At 22.3% G+C, this 22030-nt stretch overlaps 2 protein-coding genes across 2 annotated transcripts in view; one reads left to right on the top strand and one right to left on the bottom strand.

Moving 5' to 3' along the window:
* The first annotated feature begins 1771 nt into the window (after positions 1-1771).
* Positions 1772-3649, top strand: LOC122503178 (KRR1 small subunit processome component homolog). Its single transcript, XM_043613621.1, has 2 exons — positions 1772-2623; positions 2895-3649. The coding sequence occupies exons 1-2, from the start codon at positions 2075-2077 to the stop codon at positions 3366-3368; spliced, it is 1023 nt and encodes a 340-aa protein (XP_043469556.1). The 5' UTR covers positions 1772-2074; the 3' UTR covers positions 3369-3649.
* A 3047-nt stretch (positions 3650-6696) lies between these two features.
* LOC122503168 (polypeptide N-acetylgalactosaminyltransferase 2-like) overlaps positions 6697-22030 on the bottom strand; it is a 399229-nt gene continuing 383895 nt past the window's right edge. The window contains exons 4-10 of the mRNA XM_043613613.1: positions 20249-20347; positions 15559-15626; positions 15004-15255; positions 11289-11504; positions 10853-11072; positions 10501-10711; positions 6697-8945 (exon numbers count right to left, since the gene is read on the bottom strand). Coding sequence (XP_043469548.1) covers positions 8676-8945; positions 10501-10711; positions 10853-11072; positions 11289-11504; positions 15004-15255; positions 15559-15626; positions 20249-20347 — 1336 coding nt within the window. The 3' untranslated portion in view covers positions 6697-8675. The remainder of the gene's footprint in view (positions 8946-10500; positions 10712-10852; positions 11073-11288; positions 11505-15003; positions 15256-15558; positions 15627-20248; positions 20348-22030) is intronic.

The raw sequence follows: 22030 nt of genomic DNA, 5'->3' as shown, positions 1-22030 counted from the left end.
TGTTACAGAGAAAAACTCTCAAAAATTAATTTCAAGATTTCAATGCAATTATTTTCTAGAAGAATATAACTAAAATTTTTCTTTAATTCAATTATTTTTTGAAATTTTTTGAGAAAAAATATGGTTTATTATGTTTATTATTTATTTATTGTATGTTTATTATTATTATTATGGTAAATAAATAAATAAATAAATAAAGTTACTTAAAAATTCATTAATTAAAAAAAATTTCATCTAAAACTAAAATATTTCTAAAATCCACTTGTTTACAAGACAATTTCATTAAATTTCGAATAATTTGAAAATATCTCAATTAATAGAATTAAATATACCTATATTTTAAAATATAACCAATTTCAAAAAAATGTGAATAAAAATGTTTCAAAAAACTTATTCAGAATTTTAATTAAAATTTTCTAAAATTGGTCAGAAAATATTCTGACTCTTTTTGGATTTTTATTTTTCATAAGAATTAATAGATTTTAAAATCTATCCATGATTTTGTAGAAAATATGTTTTTTTATTCAGAAAAAAATTGACGAATGAAAAAAATGATTTTTATTATTTTTTGAAGCATTTTTTTTTAAACAAAAAAAAACCTAAAAACCATGATTTTTTTAAGGTTGAAACTGCTTAAAAAACGTGTTCATTCTTCTAACTAATTTCAAATCATAATTTTTTAAATAAAAAGTATAAAATACAAAAAAATTATGATAAAATTAAGTTTTGAAATTAGTTAGAAAAGTAAACAAGTGAATTTCCATATAAAAAATTGAATAAAAATGATTCTTTTTAGCATTTTTAACCTAAAAGCAATGTTTTTTTGTTGAAAATGCTTCAAAAATAATAAAAATCACTTTTTTTCATTCGGCAATTTTTTTCTACCTATAGAAACATATTTTCTACAAAATTACGGATGGGTTTTAAAATCTATCAATTTTTAAGAACAATAAAAATTCAAAAAGGGTCAGAATATTTTTTTAACGATTTTATTTTCTGACCATTGCAAAAATAGTTTTTTAAAAATTTATTTTCTAAGAAAAACAAAATTTTATTTATTTTAATGTCTCATTCTACTTATAGAATCAAAAAATTAATTTTTAGAAATTTCGTATCACTTTTATTCTAATTAGTTCAAATATTTACAAATTCAAGGTAAAAGGGCATAGTCCTGTTTACTACAATAAATAAATAAAAATTCAAATTTGTAGAATAAGTTTTGTAATAATTATTATGGCAAAAAAATGTATAAAGTAATTTATTTTTACTATTTTATTCTATGTGAAATTTTTTCTATTTTACATAAATTATAATAAATTAAATATTCAGTTTTCCTATATAGTTGTTCATAAATTTTTTTATAAAAAAGCTCAACTTTTATAAAATTCATTTATTTTTTGAATTTTTAAATAAAATTATTATTCGTAAAATTATATTTAAAATAAATTCAATTTCAAATCAGTAAAGTTCAATTATTGTTAGAAATAGAAAGAATTTAAAATAAAATTGAATATTTTCTTTTTTTTAAGGCTGTTGCGTTGGGCAAGAAAATTCAGAATATTGTTTATAAATTCTAGAAATTAAATATTTTTTCAGTACTTTTGATAAAATTACCTGACTTTTCCCTGAATTAGTCCTTATTTCCCTGATCTGTGACAACCCTAAAAATGTATTTTTAATATTTTTTATAAAATAAAACTCCGAACGAAAGTTAAATAGGTACATTCCATTTTCAATTTTTCAAACGTCGACTAGCGGTCGGAATTATCAACTAACCTCTCTAAACAGTAGATACAAGTACAACACGTGTAGTATGCGAATGACAACACTCGAAATATATAATTCTGAAAATCATCTCCTTTGTTAAATACAGTAATCAATATTATTATTTAATTTGATAAAAATCCCGAATAGAAAAGAGTGTATAAATAAAAGTTTTTACCGAGAACTAACCAAAATATTCATAAGTAACAGAAAACGGTGAACATAACCTAAAAATTGACTACTGTCACACAACGATCCAAATAAATTTTTAATGCAATTGAAAAGAGTACTTTGTAAATAATTGCCAAAAATGACTGATTCAGAAAGTGAGGATATTGCAAAAACCAATGGACCAGTGGAAAATGCGTGGGCATTGAAAGTTCCAACCTTCAAACCCGAGGACAATCCACATCGTCTCTTGGAGGAAAGTTCGTTTGCTACACTTTTTCCAAAATATCGAGAACATTATTTAAAGCAATGTTGGCCATTAGTGCAAAAAGCACTCACTGAACATTGCATTAAAGCAGAATTGGATCTTATTGAGGGTAGTATGTCCGTTAAAACAACGAGAAAAACATGGGATCCTTATATTATCGTCAAAGCTCGTGACATGATTAAATTGATAGCACGCTCTGTGCCATTCGAACAGGCCGTTAAAGTTCTACAAGACGATCGTGGCTCTGATATTATAAAAATTTCCTCCTTAGTCAGAAACAAGGAGAAATTCGTTAAAAGACGACAGAGGTTAATTGGACCCAATGGATGTACCCTGAAGTCAATTGAATTGCTCACTGATTGCTATGTTCTTGTTCAGGGAAACACTGTCTCAGCCGTAGGTCCATACAAAGGATTACAACAGGTAAAAAAATCTTTTTATAATAAAATATTATATACATAATACTTCTTAAATAAATACTTTTATTAATATTACAAATACTTTATTTCAATAGGTACTATTTTATTTCATTTCAACTTTATATTTAAATGATCCCACAGAATATGACTCAAAGTCAACTTTTTTTATATTCCCAAACTTACACAAAAAAAATCAACTTCATAAATTCTGCAGGGTTCTTTAAATTGAAACTATTATTTAAAAAAAATGTTAAACTAATAAATAATTATTTTAGGTGAGACGTATCGTGGAAGACAACATGAAGAACGTGGTTCATCCAATTTACAACATAAAGGCTTTATTCATCAAGCGAGAACTATCGAAAAATCCAACACTCAAGAATGAAAATTGGGAGAAATATTTGCCAAAGTTCACGACGAAAAATATCAGTAAACGAAAGCAGCCGAAGAATAAGAAAATTAAAAAACCATATACACCATTCCCACCGGCGCAGGAGGAGAGAATTATCGATAAACAATTAGCGTCTGGAGAATATTTCCTCACTAAAGAACAAAAGCGCTCTAGGGCCAAGAAACAATTGGATAAGAAGCACGAGGAAGCAACGAAAAAACGCGAGGAGAAACGTGCCGAAGCTTTTGTACCGCCAGAAGAAAGTGCAAAAACAAACGAGGAAAAGAAGAGGGACTTCAATGTCAATCAATTTAAGGACAAAGTTAAAAAAAGTTTTAAGAAACAAAAGAAATCTTAATTGTAGACAATTGTCAGTGATATTTGGAAGGTGATCAATTTAAAAAAATTTATTTTATTAAAAAATAAAGAAATTACGGTTTAACACAGTCCGCAACCTAAAAACAATTGTCTTTATTTTTCCGGAAAATAAATTTTCGTAAATTGATAACCTACTAATTGTATTATAGAGCTATAATATCTAAAAATAGTTGACGGGAAAAAACAGTCGAGTCCCTTTACAGTTGACTTCGTTTATATTTTACAATTTAAAATAAAAATATAAATTTTCTATTTCGTAAATACATTTCTTATTATTAACTATACAAGTGTTTTCTATAAATATTTTTAAACAATATTTTTAAATAATAATTTTTATTAATAATAATAATTAGTATTTAAAAATGTTGGTCAACCACGAAAATTCTAAATATTTATAATTATACATTTTTGCAAATTATTAGTAATGATTATTAATTATTAATAATTATTGACTTGGAGTAATAGTTAACTTTCAATTTTAATAATAATTATTATAATTTGCAAAAATATAATTGTAAATATTTTGAATTTCCGCGGTTGAAATTAGCGCCACCTAACAACGACTTCCCTAAACTTCAAGAATTTTACTGCTGGGTCGATAAATTACCATGAGACTTGGTTCGTGTTTCAGTATTTTGTCGCCAGATGTCACTAAATTTATCCACGAAAATTTAAATTTTCTTTATTGAATTTTAAAACTTCAATAAATAAAATTCCAGTCGTCGAGTGCATTAAAAGAATCATTGATAAAAAATGGTTCAGTATTATTTAGTAATATCCTAACTATAGTTAGGTTTTGGAAAACCAAATCGTAAAAAAATCAAGAAGTTCTGCAGATAATCTGTCTGGGTGCGTCAGGAGGATCATCGATTTTATGTGAGTAAAGTTAATTAAATTTTAAAATAAAAATTTTAATGGTAATTTATAATTAAATTATAATTAATTATAATTTTTTAAATTTTTAAGTTAATTTTAATGTTAATTTAAAATTAAATTTTTAAGTTAATTTAAAATTAAATTTTTAAGTTAATTTTGATGCTAATTTAAAACTAAATTTTTTAGTTAATTTTAATGTTAATTTAAAATTGAATTTTTAAGTTAATTTTAATGTTAATGTAAAATTTAATTTTTAAGTTAATTTTGATGTTAATTTAAAATTGAATTTTTAAGTTAATTTTCATGTTTATTTGAAATTAAATTTTTAAGTTAATTTTGATGTTAATTTAAAACTAAATTTTTTAGTTAATTTTAATGTCAATTTAAAATTGAATTTTTAAGTTAATTTTAATGTTAATGTAAAATTTAATTTTTAAGTTAATTTTGATGTTAATTTTAAATTAAATTTTTAAGTTAATTTTAATGTTAATTTAAAACTAAATTTTTTAGTTAATTTTAATGTTAATTTAAAATTGAATTTTTAAGTTACTTTTCATGTTTATTTAAAATTTAATTTTTAAGTTAATTTTAAATTAGCCCTCGGAGAAAACATGGGGTCATTCTGACCCCACATTTTTTTACGAAAAGCTTTTTATCTATTGTTTAATTTATTTTTATAAAGATTTTAAAGTATATTACAGACTTACTTTACAGAGTTTAAACTATATTTAAAAAAATTCTTCAGCTTGATCAGATGAACAGTTAAAAATTGGTTGAGCTTTGAAAAATGATCTAAAAAAGAAGTGTGTTCTCCGGAGGTTAACATTAAAATTTTTATTAAGTAAAAAAATTAAGTAAGAGTAAAGTATCGTAGTAAAGTTTATAAAACAGCAAAGGTGTCGGATAATTAAATACTGAAAAAAATAATTTTCTGGAAATATCCATAGTTTTATTAAAAAAAGGCCTATTAAGTATAATTATTATTATGATAGAGTTTTTTTTATCATAAACATATCCATAATATACATGTTCATTATTCAACTATTATGATACACTTTTTTTTTCTTACGAAGTACAAGCAATTCATTATTCTTAATAAAATCTTTCATCTCTTATTATACAATTCCAATGTCAGTAAATGCAAAAAAATATTCATATATAAAGCGGATTGATTTTATAAAAAATTCTAAGAATAATAAAAGTAAAAATGACTTTAAAAAAAGTAAATTAAAGTACATATAATAAAAATTGTTATCTAAAAATTAAGAATAATGTCACTGGTAGACAATGTACAAGTATTTAAAAATTCTATGCTTCAAGGAATCGTCTCTGCACGTAATAAAACCTCTTTTTGATATACATCGATATTAACATTAATGAATTTTCTAGTGCACATGCTTTCACGATATTCCTACTCTTTTTTTTACATTTTTTCGTAATTTTGGAAGTACAATGCTTTTTTTTATTATAATTAGAGAATAATAAATCTATGTATTTACAATTATTATGCAACTGGTTACGATGTCATTCGTCATTTATAATAAAATTTTACTAATTAACAAATCACTTGGTTTTCAAACTTATGTAATTCAATTCTTTTATTCTTTCATTTTCAAATATATATTTCAACAGGTAAAACATAATTTTATTGAATATTTAAATATTTAGATTTTATTGAAACTCATTTTACCATAAAATTTATTTTCTTTCTCGGAATATTTGAAAAGAATGAAAGAAAGAAAATAATGAATTACCAAGAATGTTAAAACTACTGTTTTAAGACATTAATTAACAACTTACGAAAAATTTAAACATTAAAGTCTAGGGGAATTTAAAACATTTAATTTTTACAACAAAAAAATGTATATTTTGTAAATAAAATTTAAAAATTTAGTAGTTAATACTGAAACAAATTAAAATTGGAGCTGAATAATTAAAATTATTTGGAAAAAAGATAATTAAAATTGTTTCGATATTTTGATAACAAAATTGAAATATTAAGTCTTAATCGTTATTTTGTGTCTTAACAAGAAGATGCCGCAGGTATAAAATTCTAATGTGTACAAAAACTAATATTTCACAACAATTTGTAAAATATTCCTATACGAATTTGAGTGCGTGGCTGTATCGGACATTTTTTTATTAATTTGTTTAAACATATTTTTTTTCATGTGAAAATTCCACTGACTCTTTTTTAAAATAATTCAAAAAGAATTTTGATATTTTCCTATGCTCGTAAAAAATACCTTGGAATGGTAATTCTCTTTTTTTCACGAAACAACCAACTTATATTTATGAGTATAAAATTATAAAAAAGTTATAATAGAAAATTAGAAAATTAAAAAAATTAAAAAAATTATTTTCTAAAAAGAAATTTAACAAATAACAAAAGAAAGTAAAAAAATAAATTTTTTATACAAAAACAATTTTTTAAATTATTACAATAAAAATTTTAAAATAAAATTCTATTTTTCTTTTGGAATAAAAGTAAAATAAAGCGCCTTATTCATGATCGTGTAAACGGACACAGCCAGGCGTTTAGTAAAAATTACTAATATGTATTTTAAAATACGCACAGCGTGATTTCAAATATTTATCACTTCTTTTTTTTGAAATATAGATTACATGTTTTAAATCATTGTTTAAAAAATCCTTCTGTTCACTACAATTTGATGTTATGGTTTAAATATTATAATATGCGAGAAATTTATTCTCCTTTTAAGCTGTCGATATTCATTCCAACATTCACACAACCAAGTAAATGTACAATTTATATTTTGTAGAAAATACAAAAATAATTCTCTGTTTTGATACAATTAGTTTTGGGTCGACTAAAAGTATGTACGTACCTCATGAAAATTAAAATGAGGTGAATAAAAATTGGAAAATAGTTTTTCTTCAAAAAAAAAAATTTGAATGATATTTGTTTAATCAATATTGTACAATATAATCGACTTATTAACCAATTGTTAATTAAAGGAAATTTTAATTTTATCTGAATTTGATGAACTGAATTTTTATTTTCAGACAATTATATTGTACAACAATAAAAATTATTTAATTTTTGATTTTCGATTCAGAACATGATAAAAATTTGATGTACAGTCTTGTAAATAATTTACTAAATTACGATCGATTTTTCTTCATAATTCTGCTTTACAATCTCACGAGAGCAAAATTATTAATTCGTAATTAATATTTTCTTCTCTTTTTAATACGTTATTAAATTTTTCATACAATATTTTCTTTACTAATGAAATTATTTATTGTGAATAATTTCTCTAAAGACAAAATCTTATTTTAACGTTCACTTCATGTTGAAGTTCAATCAAGGAATTCTTTATCAGAAACTAAAAATCAATTACCTATGGAAAATAAGTAGAAAACTTGAAAATATTAAGTACTGGCATAATGTTTTTAAAAATTAAATTGTGCTTAAAATCTTCAACGAATGGAAGTACTTTTTCTTTAAATGCTTTTGAAGTTGAGGGGCTTCTTTGTCTTTGGCATTCGCATTTTTTTTTTTCGTTTTTAGTCTTCGTATTATTTTGTGAAACCGCTTTGTTCCAAGTTTGCGAACACATTCATTATTACTATTTACAATAGGAGCAGAAAAAGCAGATTTAATGGCTTTTAGATTGCGTTATGCATAATATACAATCGATATTCGTAATTGTCAATTATTAATTCCAATATTCAATATGTCAGTAATTCAATTCCAGTCTCAATATTTTAAACTCGAGAGCTAAAATTTTATGTTGACTCTGCGAAAAGGGATCAAGGAAAAATTAAAATTATCATAAACTTAAATTTAATAGAATTTCAGTTCTTATTTCTTTTGAAAATTTGTAATTTTTATTTAATCTTAATAAATGACTGCTTAAAAATATTATAAGATTTGTTTAGAGAAAAGAAAATTGACATTTGTTGTAAGATTAAATAAAAATTATTCCTTTTTTCCCCATAAATTAAATGTTAAAAATTATTTGTAAAACTGAATTCAATTCGATTTTCGAACTGATATTTTACAATTTTCACAAGCTCCTTTCGTTCTCTTTACAGTCAATATAATACAGAGATCAACGATCGGACGTCATCACTTTATTTTTATATCTTTTCAGAAAAAAAAACAAATTTTCTGAAAGAAATTGTCACCAGTTTTCCTCTCGAGACTCTTTTTCATTCAGTATTGACACAATTCCTATATATAGTCACATTCCGGTTTATTATCACTTTTTATATAATAAATTTCTATCGTGACACGAAAAAATAACAGTTTTCTATTTCGATTCAGCGTATTTCTTTTATATTATAAAGAAATAATGCTACTCAATTTTTTTTTTTTGCGTGTCAAAAGAAATTTTTCTTTTTTTTGAGTCTTTTGTGGTCCACACTTACTTGAATTAAAAATTTAATGGCCGTGATTATAGAGATGCCACCTTTGACTCTCTAAATTTGAATCACATTTTTCTGCAGTTATTCCACGTTGCGCGTGATATTTTGTATCTATACAAACTGGAATTCTCGAATGGCTTATAAGACCACCCTCAAGGTAGCGCCATTTTTGGTTTTCACTACCGTCGCAAATTTGCATAAGAAGCGTTGTTCCTTTAGCGTAAGTGGTTAGAGTTAAACACAAGTCGTGGTGCTTAATGAGACCGTCTTTTGTTAGTGACCATTCCTGAAATAATTAAATTTTTCGTAGTTGATAATTAGATGGAAATTTTTTAAAATGTAGAAAAAAGGCTAAAGTTCAACAGTAATTTGTATTTTTATTTTTGTTTCAGATGTATGGAGTTTAAGAAAGAAGAAGAAGAGGAATTTAAATTAGAATTAATATTTTTATTTTTGTTTCAGGTGCATCAGGAAAATCATTCAAGGGATTTTTATTATCCTAACTATAGTTAGGTGTTGGAAAACCAAATCGTAAAAAATAACAAAAATTCTGCGAATAACTATTTGAACGTTTCTGAAGGATTATCAAGTTAGAAGTAAGTAAAATTAGGTAGTTAGGACAAACGGCAAACTTTAACTACAAATTTATTTCTATTTTTGTTTCAGATCTAGAAGGAGAACCATCGGAAAAATTAGGGTTTTCGAATGTCAGATCTTAATAAACTTTTTTAATAAGTGCGCTTGGATCCGTTATAAGAATCATCGTTAAAAGTGGTTTAGTAAAAAAGACGAACTACAACTGGAATTAATGTTTTCATTTTTGTTTCAGGTGCAGCAGAAAAATCACCGAAGAGATTTTTATTATCCTAACTATAGTTAGGTTTTGGAAAACCAAATCGTAAAAAATAAATTCTAAAAATAAACTCTAGGCGTTTTCAAAGAATCATAAACTTCGAGTAAGTAAAATTAGGTAGTTAGACAAAAAAAAATTCCAACTACAAATTTATTTCTATTTTTTGTTTCAGATCCAGAAGGAGAACAGTCAGAAGAATCTTCGATTAAAAGTGGTTTAGTAATGAAGACGAACTTCAACTGTAATTCATATTTTTATTTTTGTTTCAGGAGCAGCAGAAAAATTACCGAAGAGATTTTTATTATCCTAACTATAGTTAGGCTTTGGAAAACCAAATCGTAAAAAAATAAATTCTCCGAATAATCACTTCGGGCGTTTTATAAGGATCATAAACTTTGGGTAAGTAAAATTAGGTAGTTAGACAAAAGACAAACTCCAACTACAAATTTATTTCTATTTTTGTTTCAGATTTTAGAAGGAGAATCATCAGGAAGAAGCTTCGATTAAAACAAGGTTTAGTAGAGAAGACGAATTTCAACTGTAACTAATATTTTTATCTTTGTTTCATTTGCAGCAGGAAAATTACCGACAAGATTCTAATTATCCTAACTATAGTTAGGTGTTGGAAAACCAAATCGTAAAAAACAAGAAATTCTACGAATGTATCATTTGGACGTTTCAGAAATATCATTGAATTTGAGTAAGTAAAATTAGTTAGTTAGATCCGTCAGAAGAATAATCCTAAAAAAGTGGTTAACTAAAGAAGACGAATTAATATTTTTATTTTTTTTTCAGGTACAAGAGGAAAAGCGCCGAGTAGTTAATCATGTCTTATCCTAACTATAGTTAGGTGTTGGACAACCAAATCGTAACAAAAAAATCCGAGTGCATCTCGGAAATATCAATTTAAATAAAATAAGAATTTTCTTCAATCTTCCCATTCTCCCTAATTTAAAAATTTTAAAATCACATAGAGAATTTTTATTACCTGATTTCCTCCAGTGTCGTGACAAGGATACAATCCAACATTTCCATCCAGAAGATGTCCCATACTATCTAGACAAGCTGATCCCTGCTTCAAAGCTCCTCCAGGCCCTCCCTCATTTGTAGGTATTACTAATTCAGGATAAACGTTTTTCAAATACCATCTAAATGGTTTACATTGCAATTTTCTTTTCAATTCCATTCTATCTTGAATACTGAAAAGGAAAAAGAAACATTTATTGTCGTAAAATTTACTTTAATATAAATGGTTTTCTTTCTCAGCGGACATTTTTTTCTTTTTTATTTTGCGATAATCACAAGTTGCAAAACTATTTTGAAACAAGAAAATTACATACTTTCCATAAGGAATGTTTCGCGCTAAAGGAACGGCGTTATAGTAGAACTGTTTGTAATTATCCATCCAAACTTCAGCGGCTCTTCGCGTATTTCTGGCAAATACATTTCCACTACCTCCAGGAAAGGAATAAGGGTGACGTTTTCTGAACACGTGTCCTACCCGAGAACAGGGGATAATTTCCAAGCTTCCTCCGCATTGCCAAACGCGAAACGAGATTTCTGAGAAGAAATTTACATTAATTTTGTAAATTTTCATGGAAAAGTTTTTCAATTAAAATTCAAGTATATTAAAAATTTAAATCTTATAGATAATTTCAAAGAATGCTTACATTTTAGTGATAAAATTTAATGTTGAAATCAAGTTTCGTTTGTAAGTGAATTTTAATTGATGATTGTTTTTTTCCTCCCTCAGGGAAAGATGATAAATTCACTTACCGAGATTTTCACCACCCCAAACGTCCATTTGAGTGTCGTATTTTCCGAGTTTCTCAAAGTAAGATTTATTGATGACAAAGAGTCCCCCAGCTATCATGGGTGTTCTTATCGCTTGAGTGGGATCCTTTTGCCTCGCTTGTCGTTCGACTTGACTCAAATATTCCCACTTGAAAACTAGGCTCCAATCAAAGCCACCTCTTAGATCTGCAGATGCACCTGAAAATCATGGAAGGAAAATCTTTTAAGCTTATCTCTAGAATTCTCTGTTCAGCTCTTATCTACTTGCACAACTGATGTCAACGAAATTTTATAGGCTTCAACGAACATGTGTCAATTCGCTTAAGCTGCAGTAAAGTCTCAGTTGAATAAGTCATAGATAGATAAAAGGGAACTAAAACACAATTCTACTTTCGTAGAAAAAAAAGAGTAGAGACAAAATTTCAGAAATTTTTCTTTTCCTTTGTATTTTCTTTTATAAATAAAAATACTCCAACTGAAAAAGTTCTATAGAATTTCACTAGAACGATTCTATAGTATTTCTACATGAATTCTCATAAATTTTACTAGTTTTTAATGAGAAAGAATATAAATTTTTTGAAATAATTTTTTTAACATTTTTTTAACATTATATTATTATATAGTAACAAATTATTGTAGAAATTCAATTGTTTTCCGTAAAGATCCGTAAATTTAATTCAAGTTCGTAAAAGTCAGTTTTTTTAAAAAAAGGACCGTAAAGTCCGTAATTTGATTAAAGAAGGACAAAAAGTCCGTAAATTGTACCATATAATTTGGAAAATTTTAGAGAAATTACAAATGATTGCAAAATTCAATTATATTCAAAAGTACCTAATAAAATTCTTAGCAGAAATGCAATTATTTTCGTAACAAATAAAATTCGTTGCAGGAATTCAATTACTTTTATAAATAATAAAATTTATTTATAGAATTTAACTATTTTTATAAATAATAAAATTCTTTACAGAATTTGAATTATTTTTGAAAATTTTATTAAAATTCGTCGATTTGTCGATAAATTTTTTCATTTTTGTAATTAAATAATTGAATTCTCGTAGAATTTTTTAATAAAAATTTTTTTAAAAATGAATTTCAGTTAAAATTTTAGATAATAATTGTATTTTTAATTTTTCAATTTTGATAATTGTATTTTAAAAAAGTTTAATTGAATTATTTTGAAAAAATTATTTCAAGTATTTCTTTTCTAAATATTTAATATGGAAGAATTTTCGAATAATAAAAATTTCGTAAAATTGAATTGCAAACAAATGAATTTGAAAATTCTCTAGGAACTTTTGCAAAAATTATTAAAAATAATTGAAAACTGTTCATTTATTTCTTTCGGAGAATTTTAATAAATTTTTTGAAATTAATTACATTTTTTGAAGAATTTACTCAAAATTGTATTAAAAATAATTGAAATCCTGTGAAGAATTTTATTGTTTAGGAAAATAATTGAAGTCTTGCAACGAATTTTTATTACATTTTTTTTAAATAATTAAAATCCTGTGAAGAATATTATTATTTATGAAAATAATTGAATTCTTGTAACGAATTTTATTACATTTTTTTTTTAATAATTGAATTCTTTTGAGAAATTTTATTAAAACAGTAGATTTTGAAAATATTTGAATATCAGCGAAGAATTTCATTCTTTTTTGAAATGTAATTGAATTCTTGCAAAAAATGTTTGAAAATAATTACATTTTTCGAGGAATTCATTTTAAATGGTAGGTATTAAAAATTATTTAAATCATAGGAAATTTTTTATTATTTATGATAATAATTTAATTCTTGCAACGAATTTTATTACATTTTTTTAAATAATTGATATTATTTAAAAATATGTTGAAAAAATTCTTTATGAGAATTTGAATTTTTAGAAACATTCAATTGGTCAATAAATTATTTATTTTTGTAGGTATTTGAATAATTAAATTCTCGTAGAATTTACTAATAAAAATTCATTTAGAAATGAAATTCAGTTAAAAATAAATGAATTTGAATTTTTTTTTTAAATTCTCGTCAAAATTTCAATTATCCTTATAAATAATAAAATTCTTCTCCGAAATTCAATTATTTTCAAAAATTTTAATCAAATTCTTGTCAAAATTTCAATTATTTTCAAAAACTTTCAATTATCTTTATAAATAATAAAATTATTCTCCGAAATTCAATTTTCAAAAATTTTAATCAAATTCTTGATAAAATTTCAATTATTTTCAAAAATTTTGCTCAATTAAATGATTTTTAATATCTATTATTTTCATAAAATAATAAAAATTTCACAGAAATTCAATTATTGACAAATTTTTTATAAATTTCTTCGCAATATAATTCAATTATTTTTGGGATTTAAATAATTAAATTCAAGTAGAATTTTATAATAAAAGTTGATATAAAAATGAATTTCAGTTAAAAACAAATGAATTTGAAAATTCTCAAAAACCTATTTCAAAAATTATTAAAAATAATGGATTTATACAAAAATTTAATTTTGGAGAAATTACAAATTATTGTAAAAATTCAATTGTTTTCAAGAGTAATTATTATTATTATTAAAAATTATAATTGAATTTAAATTATTAAAAATTTATTGATAAAATTTTTTATGAGAATTTAAATTTTAAGAAACATTCAACTGTTCAATAAATTATTTATTTTTGTATTTAAATAATTGAATTCTAGTAGAATTTGATAACAAAAATTGATTATCATTTCATAAAAATGAATTTCAGTTAAGATTTTAGATAATAATTGAATATTAAAAGCAATATAGCGTAAATTTTTAGAAATAATTGAATTTTGAAATTAATTTTTTTTTTAAATTGTAATTGAATTTGTTTTTTATATTATTTCAAGTTTTTATTTTCTAATATATATTTAATTGAAGAATTTACGAATAATTGAAATTTGTAAAATTGAATATTGTAAATAAATGGATTTTGAAAATTGAAGAAGAACTTTTTTGAAAATTAATTGATTTAAAGAAAGATTTTAGTGAAAAATTCTTAAAAATAATAATTGAATTAAAATGATGAAAATAATTTTGAAGAAGTACAATATATTTATAATATAAAATAATGATTTTATCAATTTGCCATTTTTAATTATTATAAAACATGAAGAAATCGATCACTTCGAGTCGAAGACTCGGAGTGATCGATTTATGTATTATTATTTATTATTATTATTATTATTATTATTATTATTATTATTTATTTATTTATTTTTTTTGCTTTATAGTTCTGAAAAAATTTTATTTATACTTTTAACTAAAATGTTCTCTTATTTGACTCGGACTGGTTATATTTTTGTTAGTAATTGGTCCGTAATTTTTCATTTTTGGTCCGTAAAATCTGTATTTTTAAATACTTTTACTGGTTCGAGCCTTGTTACTAAGTTAAATGAATTATATATATATTTAAATGATATAAACAATTTTTGCCTAAAATTTGTCGTAGAAATTAAATGTAAAATTTAATTACACAATAATATAAAGTTCAAAAATATTATTTCACGAATTTTTAATTTATTATTTAATTTAATTTTTAATTTTTAATTTTTAAATCACTAAAATTTAGTAGAATTCATGTAGAAATTCTATAAAACTTTTTCATCTGGGACCTTATCAAGAATGTAAAAATTATCTTATTTTTGGTATATAAAAGAAAACATTTTTCATTGTTTCTCTCACCAATATACTGAAAAGTATCCATGCTGATAACGTCAATAACGGGACAAACGACCCTAGTTGGGTCTTCGGCAACTCTTTCCAATAGAGGTTCAAGCCAATCGGCATTGCATTCGCAATGAGAATCCAGAAATGTGAGGACATTGGCCGTCGCTGCATCTGCACCTCGTACCCTCGACCTCATGAGACCTTCTCTCTTTTCATTTCTGATGACCCGAACTTTGTGTATCTTTGACAATTCCTCTCCATCTTCAGCTATAAAAATTTTACAATTATTTGTCAAGAAAAAAAAAATATTATAAAATTAACTTTTCTGAATTTAATCTTAAATTAAAATTTTTAATTCTGCTATTTTTCTTTTTAAGATTATTTATTAAAATTGAAAAAGTGACAATTTCAAAAGAAATATGAAATAAAGGGACAGTAAAAATCAAGTGAAATGTAAATCATCGAATAAGTTAATAGAAAAAGTTTTTTAAGGACATTTGAAAATTTTTTATTTGCGTTTTCATCATAGATAAAGCTAATATAGAGAATTTTATTGAGAGAAGCACTTACGGTGATCGCTAAAGTCATCCACTAAGATGATCTCTTTTATGAGGTGCTCAGGACTTCTATTTAGAACGCTATAAAAAATATGTATTTCATTTCAATTAAATTTTAAAACTTTAAAAAAAAAATGTTAATTGTTTTTTTTTAAACTTTTTATTGAAATTCTAAAATAAAATGTTTCAAAATTAAGCAAAAATAAAATATAAAAAATTAACTGAATTAAAAAAAAACTGAATATTTCAAAAAAATTTTAATTAATAATATTATTATAATAAAATTTTTTATTTAATTAAACTTTAAAAAATTTACTGTATTTTAATAAAAAGTCTTAAATGTTTTGATTGCATTTTTAAAAATATTTCAAGTATTTTATTACCTCTAAAATTAATAATAAAAAAAAATGAAGTATGCGGAATTTCGAAGCATTCCTTCTTATAGCGTGAAAACTCGATAATTTAAACATTCCAAAAATTATGTAAATTTTCTTTTAAAGTGTTTGTTATCCGGAAAAAATTTCATAATTAGTTTCGCACTTTAAAGAAATGACGCCAATAAATTTTATATCTCATCGCGTAGAGGCTCTCACTGAAGAAGTTAATGCAAAATTGACGATAAAAAAAAATCCACAATAAATCATTCGAAAAAGAATTTACACACTGATTGCCAATATTAATAATAAGATAAAATTCAATTTTATCATTACAAAATTTTATTATATTAGTATTTTTTATTATTAATATAATATTATTAATTATTAAAAATTAATCGAATACCTATTATTTTTATTAAACACATTTTGAATACTAAATTAATGCTTTACAATTTTAAGAAATAAAACATTTACAGTTACCTTTGTAAATTTATAAATAAATAGGTAAATAATTAAAAAAGAATTTTTAAAAGAATTATATTAAAAGAGAATTGTTAAAAGTATGTTTTTTATTGACTCGTATTTTATTTTTTTTATAAAATTAAAAATTTTAAAAATTATAGAATTTAAAAAAATGTAATTCAAATTTTTTTCATACAAATAGAATATGCATTGGAATTTAATTTTATTACTGTTAATAACTACATGGAGAGAAAATAAATATTAAATTTTGTAAAAGTATTTTACAATTTGGGTAGAAAATGCGACAAAGCAAAATTTTGATACTTATTATTATTATTATTATTATTATTATTATTATTATTATTATTATTATTATTATTATTATTATTATTATTATTATTATTATTATTATTATTATTATTATTATTATTATTATTATTATTATTATTATTATTATTATTATTATTATTATTATTATTATTATTATTATTATTATTATTATTATTATTAATATAAAAATTTCGCTTTCTCGTATTTTCTCCCTAAATTGAAAAATACTTTTACAAAATTTAATATTTATTTCCCCTCCATGCATAATGAATTGAACAATTAAAAAATTTTAATTTCTATAAAGTAAATTCTTTCTTAAATTCCCTATTTATTAAAAATAATTTTAGATAATTTTATTAATTAAAATAATTAAATTTTTCGACACTGAACAAACAATTTTAACATTTTTTAATACAGCAAAAATTGAAAATAATTTTTCTGTTATAATCTAACCTTTTACAGTCAAAATTTTAAATATGTAAATTAATAAATTCTTTTCAAAGTTGACAATAAATTAATTTTTGAAATCTTATTTTTCATAGAGTTGGTCTTAGTATATAATAAGCTAAGAAAATAATAAATAAAATTGTATAAATAAAAAGCAATACATTTTTTTAAATTAATAAATATTTCTTTATGTTATTAATAATAAAAATTTGTAATTAATTATTTAAAAAAAATAATTATGATATATAATACAATCTATAAAAACTTAACGAAAAACAAAAGACTATAATTTCAAATGTGGACAGAAAGAAAGAATACCATGATTGTTATAATTATATAGTTAATATTAAAAATTAATAATAAACAATTATAATTGTTTATTATTAATTTTTAATCAATAATTTTTAATCATTTATCAATAATTATTGATAAATTGTAATGAATACTTCTGCTTTTGTGATATTATAATTACAATTTTTATCCAATTATATTAAAAAATGGAATTTTGTTTTTCATTTGAAAAGAATAATACTTAACGTTGTAATAAAATTCCAGAATGAAATTGAAAATTTGTTTAATGAAAACTAAAAGCGAATATGACAGGAGGATAGTCCATAACATAAATTTCAAACGCATAGAAATTATTGTAATAACTAAATTTTGGTGGATATTCAGATAATTCTCAATCTGAATAATTTATTCTCTATTCCACAGAACATTATAATTAAAACCAATTTCAATAAATTAACGAATTGTTTTAAGAAAATGTTTTACATTTATTTTAGTGGAAATTAAATTCTTTAATATCAGAACTGCCAAATATTTATAAATTTTTTGATATTGGAATGGTTTACTATTAAAATTGTTTAATATTAGAATTGATAAATATTAAAATAGATCAATATTAAAATAATTTAATAATTAAATTGTTTAATTCAAAAATTGTTTAACATTAGAAGCATTTATTATTTAAATTGTTTAATTAAAAAATAGTTTAAAATTCAGGGTTACTACAATTTATTTATTAGAATTTAAGTATTATTTTCAATACATTTTTAACTTAAATTCTTTAAAGAATTAAATTATTTTCAAAAATTTTAATAAAATTCATTGCGTAACAATTCAATTTTTTTCAAAATAATTTTAATAAAATTCTTCGCAGAAATCCAATTAAGTTTTAAAATTTTTAAATTTATAAATAATAAAATTTTTCTCCGAAATTTAATTATTTTCAAAACTTTAAATAAAATTCTTGGCAGAATTTCAATTAGTTTTAATACAATTTTCATCAAATTTCTCGAAAAATGCAATCATTCTTGAAAATTTTAATTAAAATTTGTCAAGAGAATTCAATTATTTAAAAATTTTTTTGATAAAATTCTTTATGAAATTTCAATTTTAAGAAGCATTTAATTGTTTAATAAATTATTTATTTTTATAGTTAAATAATTGAATTTTCGTAGAATTTTCTAATAAATATTGATTTAAAAATGAATTTTAAATTAAAATCTTTAAAAATTTGAACTTTTCATATAAATTTTTCTCAATATGTTTAATGGATTTTTTTTTCATTATTTGAAGATTTTAATTTCTAAGAATGTCAGAATAATCGAAATTTCGTAAAATTAAATTGTAAACAAAAGAATTTAAAAATTCACAAAGAACTTTTTTAAAAATTATTTTTAAAAAATTGACTTAAAGAAGAATTTTAGTTAAAAATTCTAGAAATGAATAATCGCGCAATGATGAAAATAATTTTTGAAGAAGTTACAGTAACAAAGTAGCAAGTTTTAATTATTATAATTATTATATATTTATTTATACATTTTAATTATTATAATTATTATATATCTTCATGTTTTATAATAATATTCTTATATGTTATTGAATTTCAAATTTTTTAATATCTTAATTTCTATATAAAAAAATAATGATTAAATATTTATTTAAAAATAAAGTTTTATTGATGTTTTCGAATAATTTTCGTTTTAAAACCTGGAAAAATTCCGTTTTTTAAACTGGAAAACCTGGAAAAGTCAGGGAATTTGAAAAGAGCAAAAGCGTGGCAACACTGATATTAAAAGTGTTTATTATAAAAATTGTTTAATATTAGAATTGTTTAATATTATAAAATTTTTTGATGTTATGTTTAATTCAAAAATGGTTTGATATTATAAAAGCGTTTACTATTAAAATTGTTTAATATTAAAATTTTTTATTAAAAGTAAGAAAAATTCTAAACACATTTATTAAAATTCTGAAAAATTATTGAACAGCTAGAAAAATGTAGAGAATAATAAATTTCTTGCTGCGAAATAAATAGTAAATTATAAAAAAATTATCTTTGTGACCCATGATACTAAATATGGGCACCGATGGAAAAAAATTGATCTTCGATTATTTCTTCGATATTTGGACTATCCTGTAAATTCTGATATTCCATTTGAAATGTACGTTTCTCTTATGCAGAAGGGGGAGAAAAAAACCTCCTCTTGCGTTATGCAAATGTGCATTCACATATTCTAACTGAAAAGCCAAATCAATAACTTAATGCTTCAAAATAAATAAAATACCAATATGTTTTTTTTCTCTTACTTTCACATATATATTAAAAATTTCAATATTGATTCCGTAATTTCTATAATTTTTAAAAAACTTTCTTCTTTAAACACTTTCCTCTTCTTTTTCCTAATTTCTCGACAAAAAGTATAAGAGGCTATTTATTTTGATGAAAAAAAAAATTGAAATTTTCATGATCCTATTTTCATAAGACTTTTATTGGATTTTTCATTTTATAGCTCAATTCTTTCTTACTGGATTTATTTTATTACAACATTTTTCATTCTATTTTGTGTCATAAAAATACTTTACAAAAACATTTTTCTAGTTTGACATAAAAAAAGGGGGTGAAAAAAAATGTATATCGTAAAATAAATATAGAAAGAAAGCTAATTGCACTTAAAGGGATATTTTACATTTTGTTGAAAGTGAAAATTATTTTTTAGTAGAATACGGAATTTTTTTAAATTATTTTTTGCAACTGTTGATTAATATATATATATTTTTTTGAATTGGGTTATTATTTACCTGACAACAGTTCTTAAAAGTGTCGAACGAGCCTCATTGTGAAACGTGATAATCACCGAAGTGGACGGAAGATCCTGTTTCCATTGTTTTATTCGACACCTGAAACATAAATATTAACAAATTATTTAAAATTTCACGCTTTCAGTGAATTTAATTAAATTCAACGATTTTATTTAAAAAAAAAAATACAACTTTGAAAGATTTTATATTTAAACTAATATTATTATATACATAGTTGAAATATAAAACTTAAAAATAGTTTCTTTTTTCAAAACTTAGTCTAATTTTTAATAATTAATAAAGTAAGGGCAAAAAAAAGTATGAATAAGCTTTTGAAAGTTTTTTTTTTTTATTCCTAATTTTGTGATTCTATAGGTATAGCTTCATCTGTAACGTATAACGATAAATTTCCAGGTGCACTCAATTTTAATTATAAGAGATCAAAGTGTAAAGTTTCTTCTTCAAGATGAAGTTGCCTTAAGTAAAGAACACTCTTTGAGTTGACGCAAAAATCCCCAAGTATCTTTAGAATATTCCTAATGAAGTAAAATACAAACATCAATGAGAAAACAAAATAATAATTTTATCATACAATAATAATTTACAAGGTCTTCGCTTAATTAATTTAAATATTTTTTTAAAAAGAAAAAAGGAAATAAAATTTTCATTTATTTTTTCTACTTTTCCATAAAATACGATTTAAAAACAATATTTAAAAAGAAGCTAGATTCATTAAAAAATTATGAATCCATTTTGCAAGAAGGTAAATTTTATTTATAAATAAAGTAAATAAATAAAAAAAAAATAACCGAAAATGATATACAAAAAATTTAACAAATAAATATGTCGCGTATAAAAATGAAAATTATTTTTCAATAATCCTGCACACACAGAGGAAAATTACGTTTATTTTTCATTTTCAATGCTTTTGTAATCCGAGGGACGTTATGTTGAAAAAAAAGTGCGGCTTAAAACAGAATTCTTTATTTTATCTCTATTTATTCCAATTTATACTGAATTTAAAATCCATTATTTCTTCTTTCGAGAGTTCCTCTTGAAAAAGTCAATTCTAAACAATGTGACTGTTTTCTTCAATTTTTGAAAAGCACTTTAAGAATTATTGGATTTTGAGATTACGTGAAAAGCGAGAGGGTGAGAGAATGCCCTTAACATGGAAAATTGGAGTGAAAAGAGAAAAGAAATACATTTATAGTTACTGAGAATAACGGCAATAAAAAAAAATAACTACTTTCAATTTCGTCGATTTTCTCCCATTGAATTTCAATCTACATTGAAAATTTATGTTATTATTTTTTATTTTAAATATTTATTGCTTTTTTTTCGTAAATATTCCCATTTATTCAATTTTTTTTTATTTTCTTCATTTTTTATGTTTTTATTACTTTTGTACTTTCTATTTTTTATTATATTTTATTTTTATTCATTTTAATGTTTATTTAATTATTTTTTTATAGTTTACTATTTATTTATTTATAAACGGAACTATATTGTTAATTAACTGAAACAGGGTATTTTTGTTTGCCTCATAAAAACTATGAAATTATCACGAAATTCTAAAATAAAACCTTACATTTTTTCTATATTTGACAATAATTTTTTTTAAATAACTTAATTCTTGAAAAACAATCATAAAATTATTACTTATAGATTATTTAATGAATAATTTTACTTAAAGATTTAAAAATTAATTGATTTTAAATTTTTATAAATAAATTAATTTCAAAAGATTTCAATTTGAAATTTTAGAAAATTTCAATTTTA

The sequence above is a fragment of the Leptopilina heterotoma genome, unplaced genomic scaffold (assembly GCF_015476425.1).
Source record: "Leptopilina heterotoma isolate Lh14 unplaced genomic scaffold, ASM1547642v1 Lhet_246, whole genome shotgun sequence".
Lineage (NCBI taxonomy): Eukaryota > Metazoa > Arthropoda > Insecta > Hymenoptera > Figitidae > Leptopilina > Leptopilina heterotoma.
This window is presented reverse-complemented; position numbering and strand designations above follow the sequence as displayed.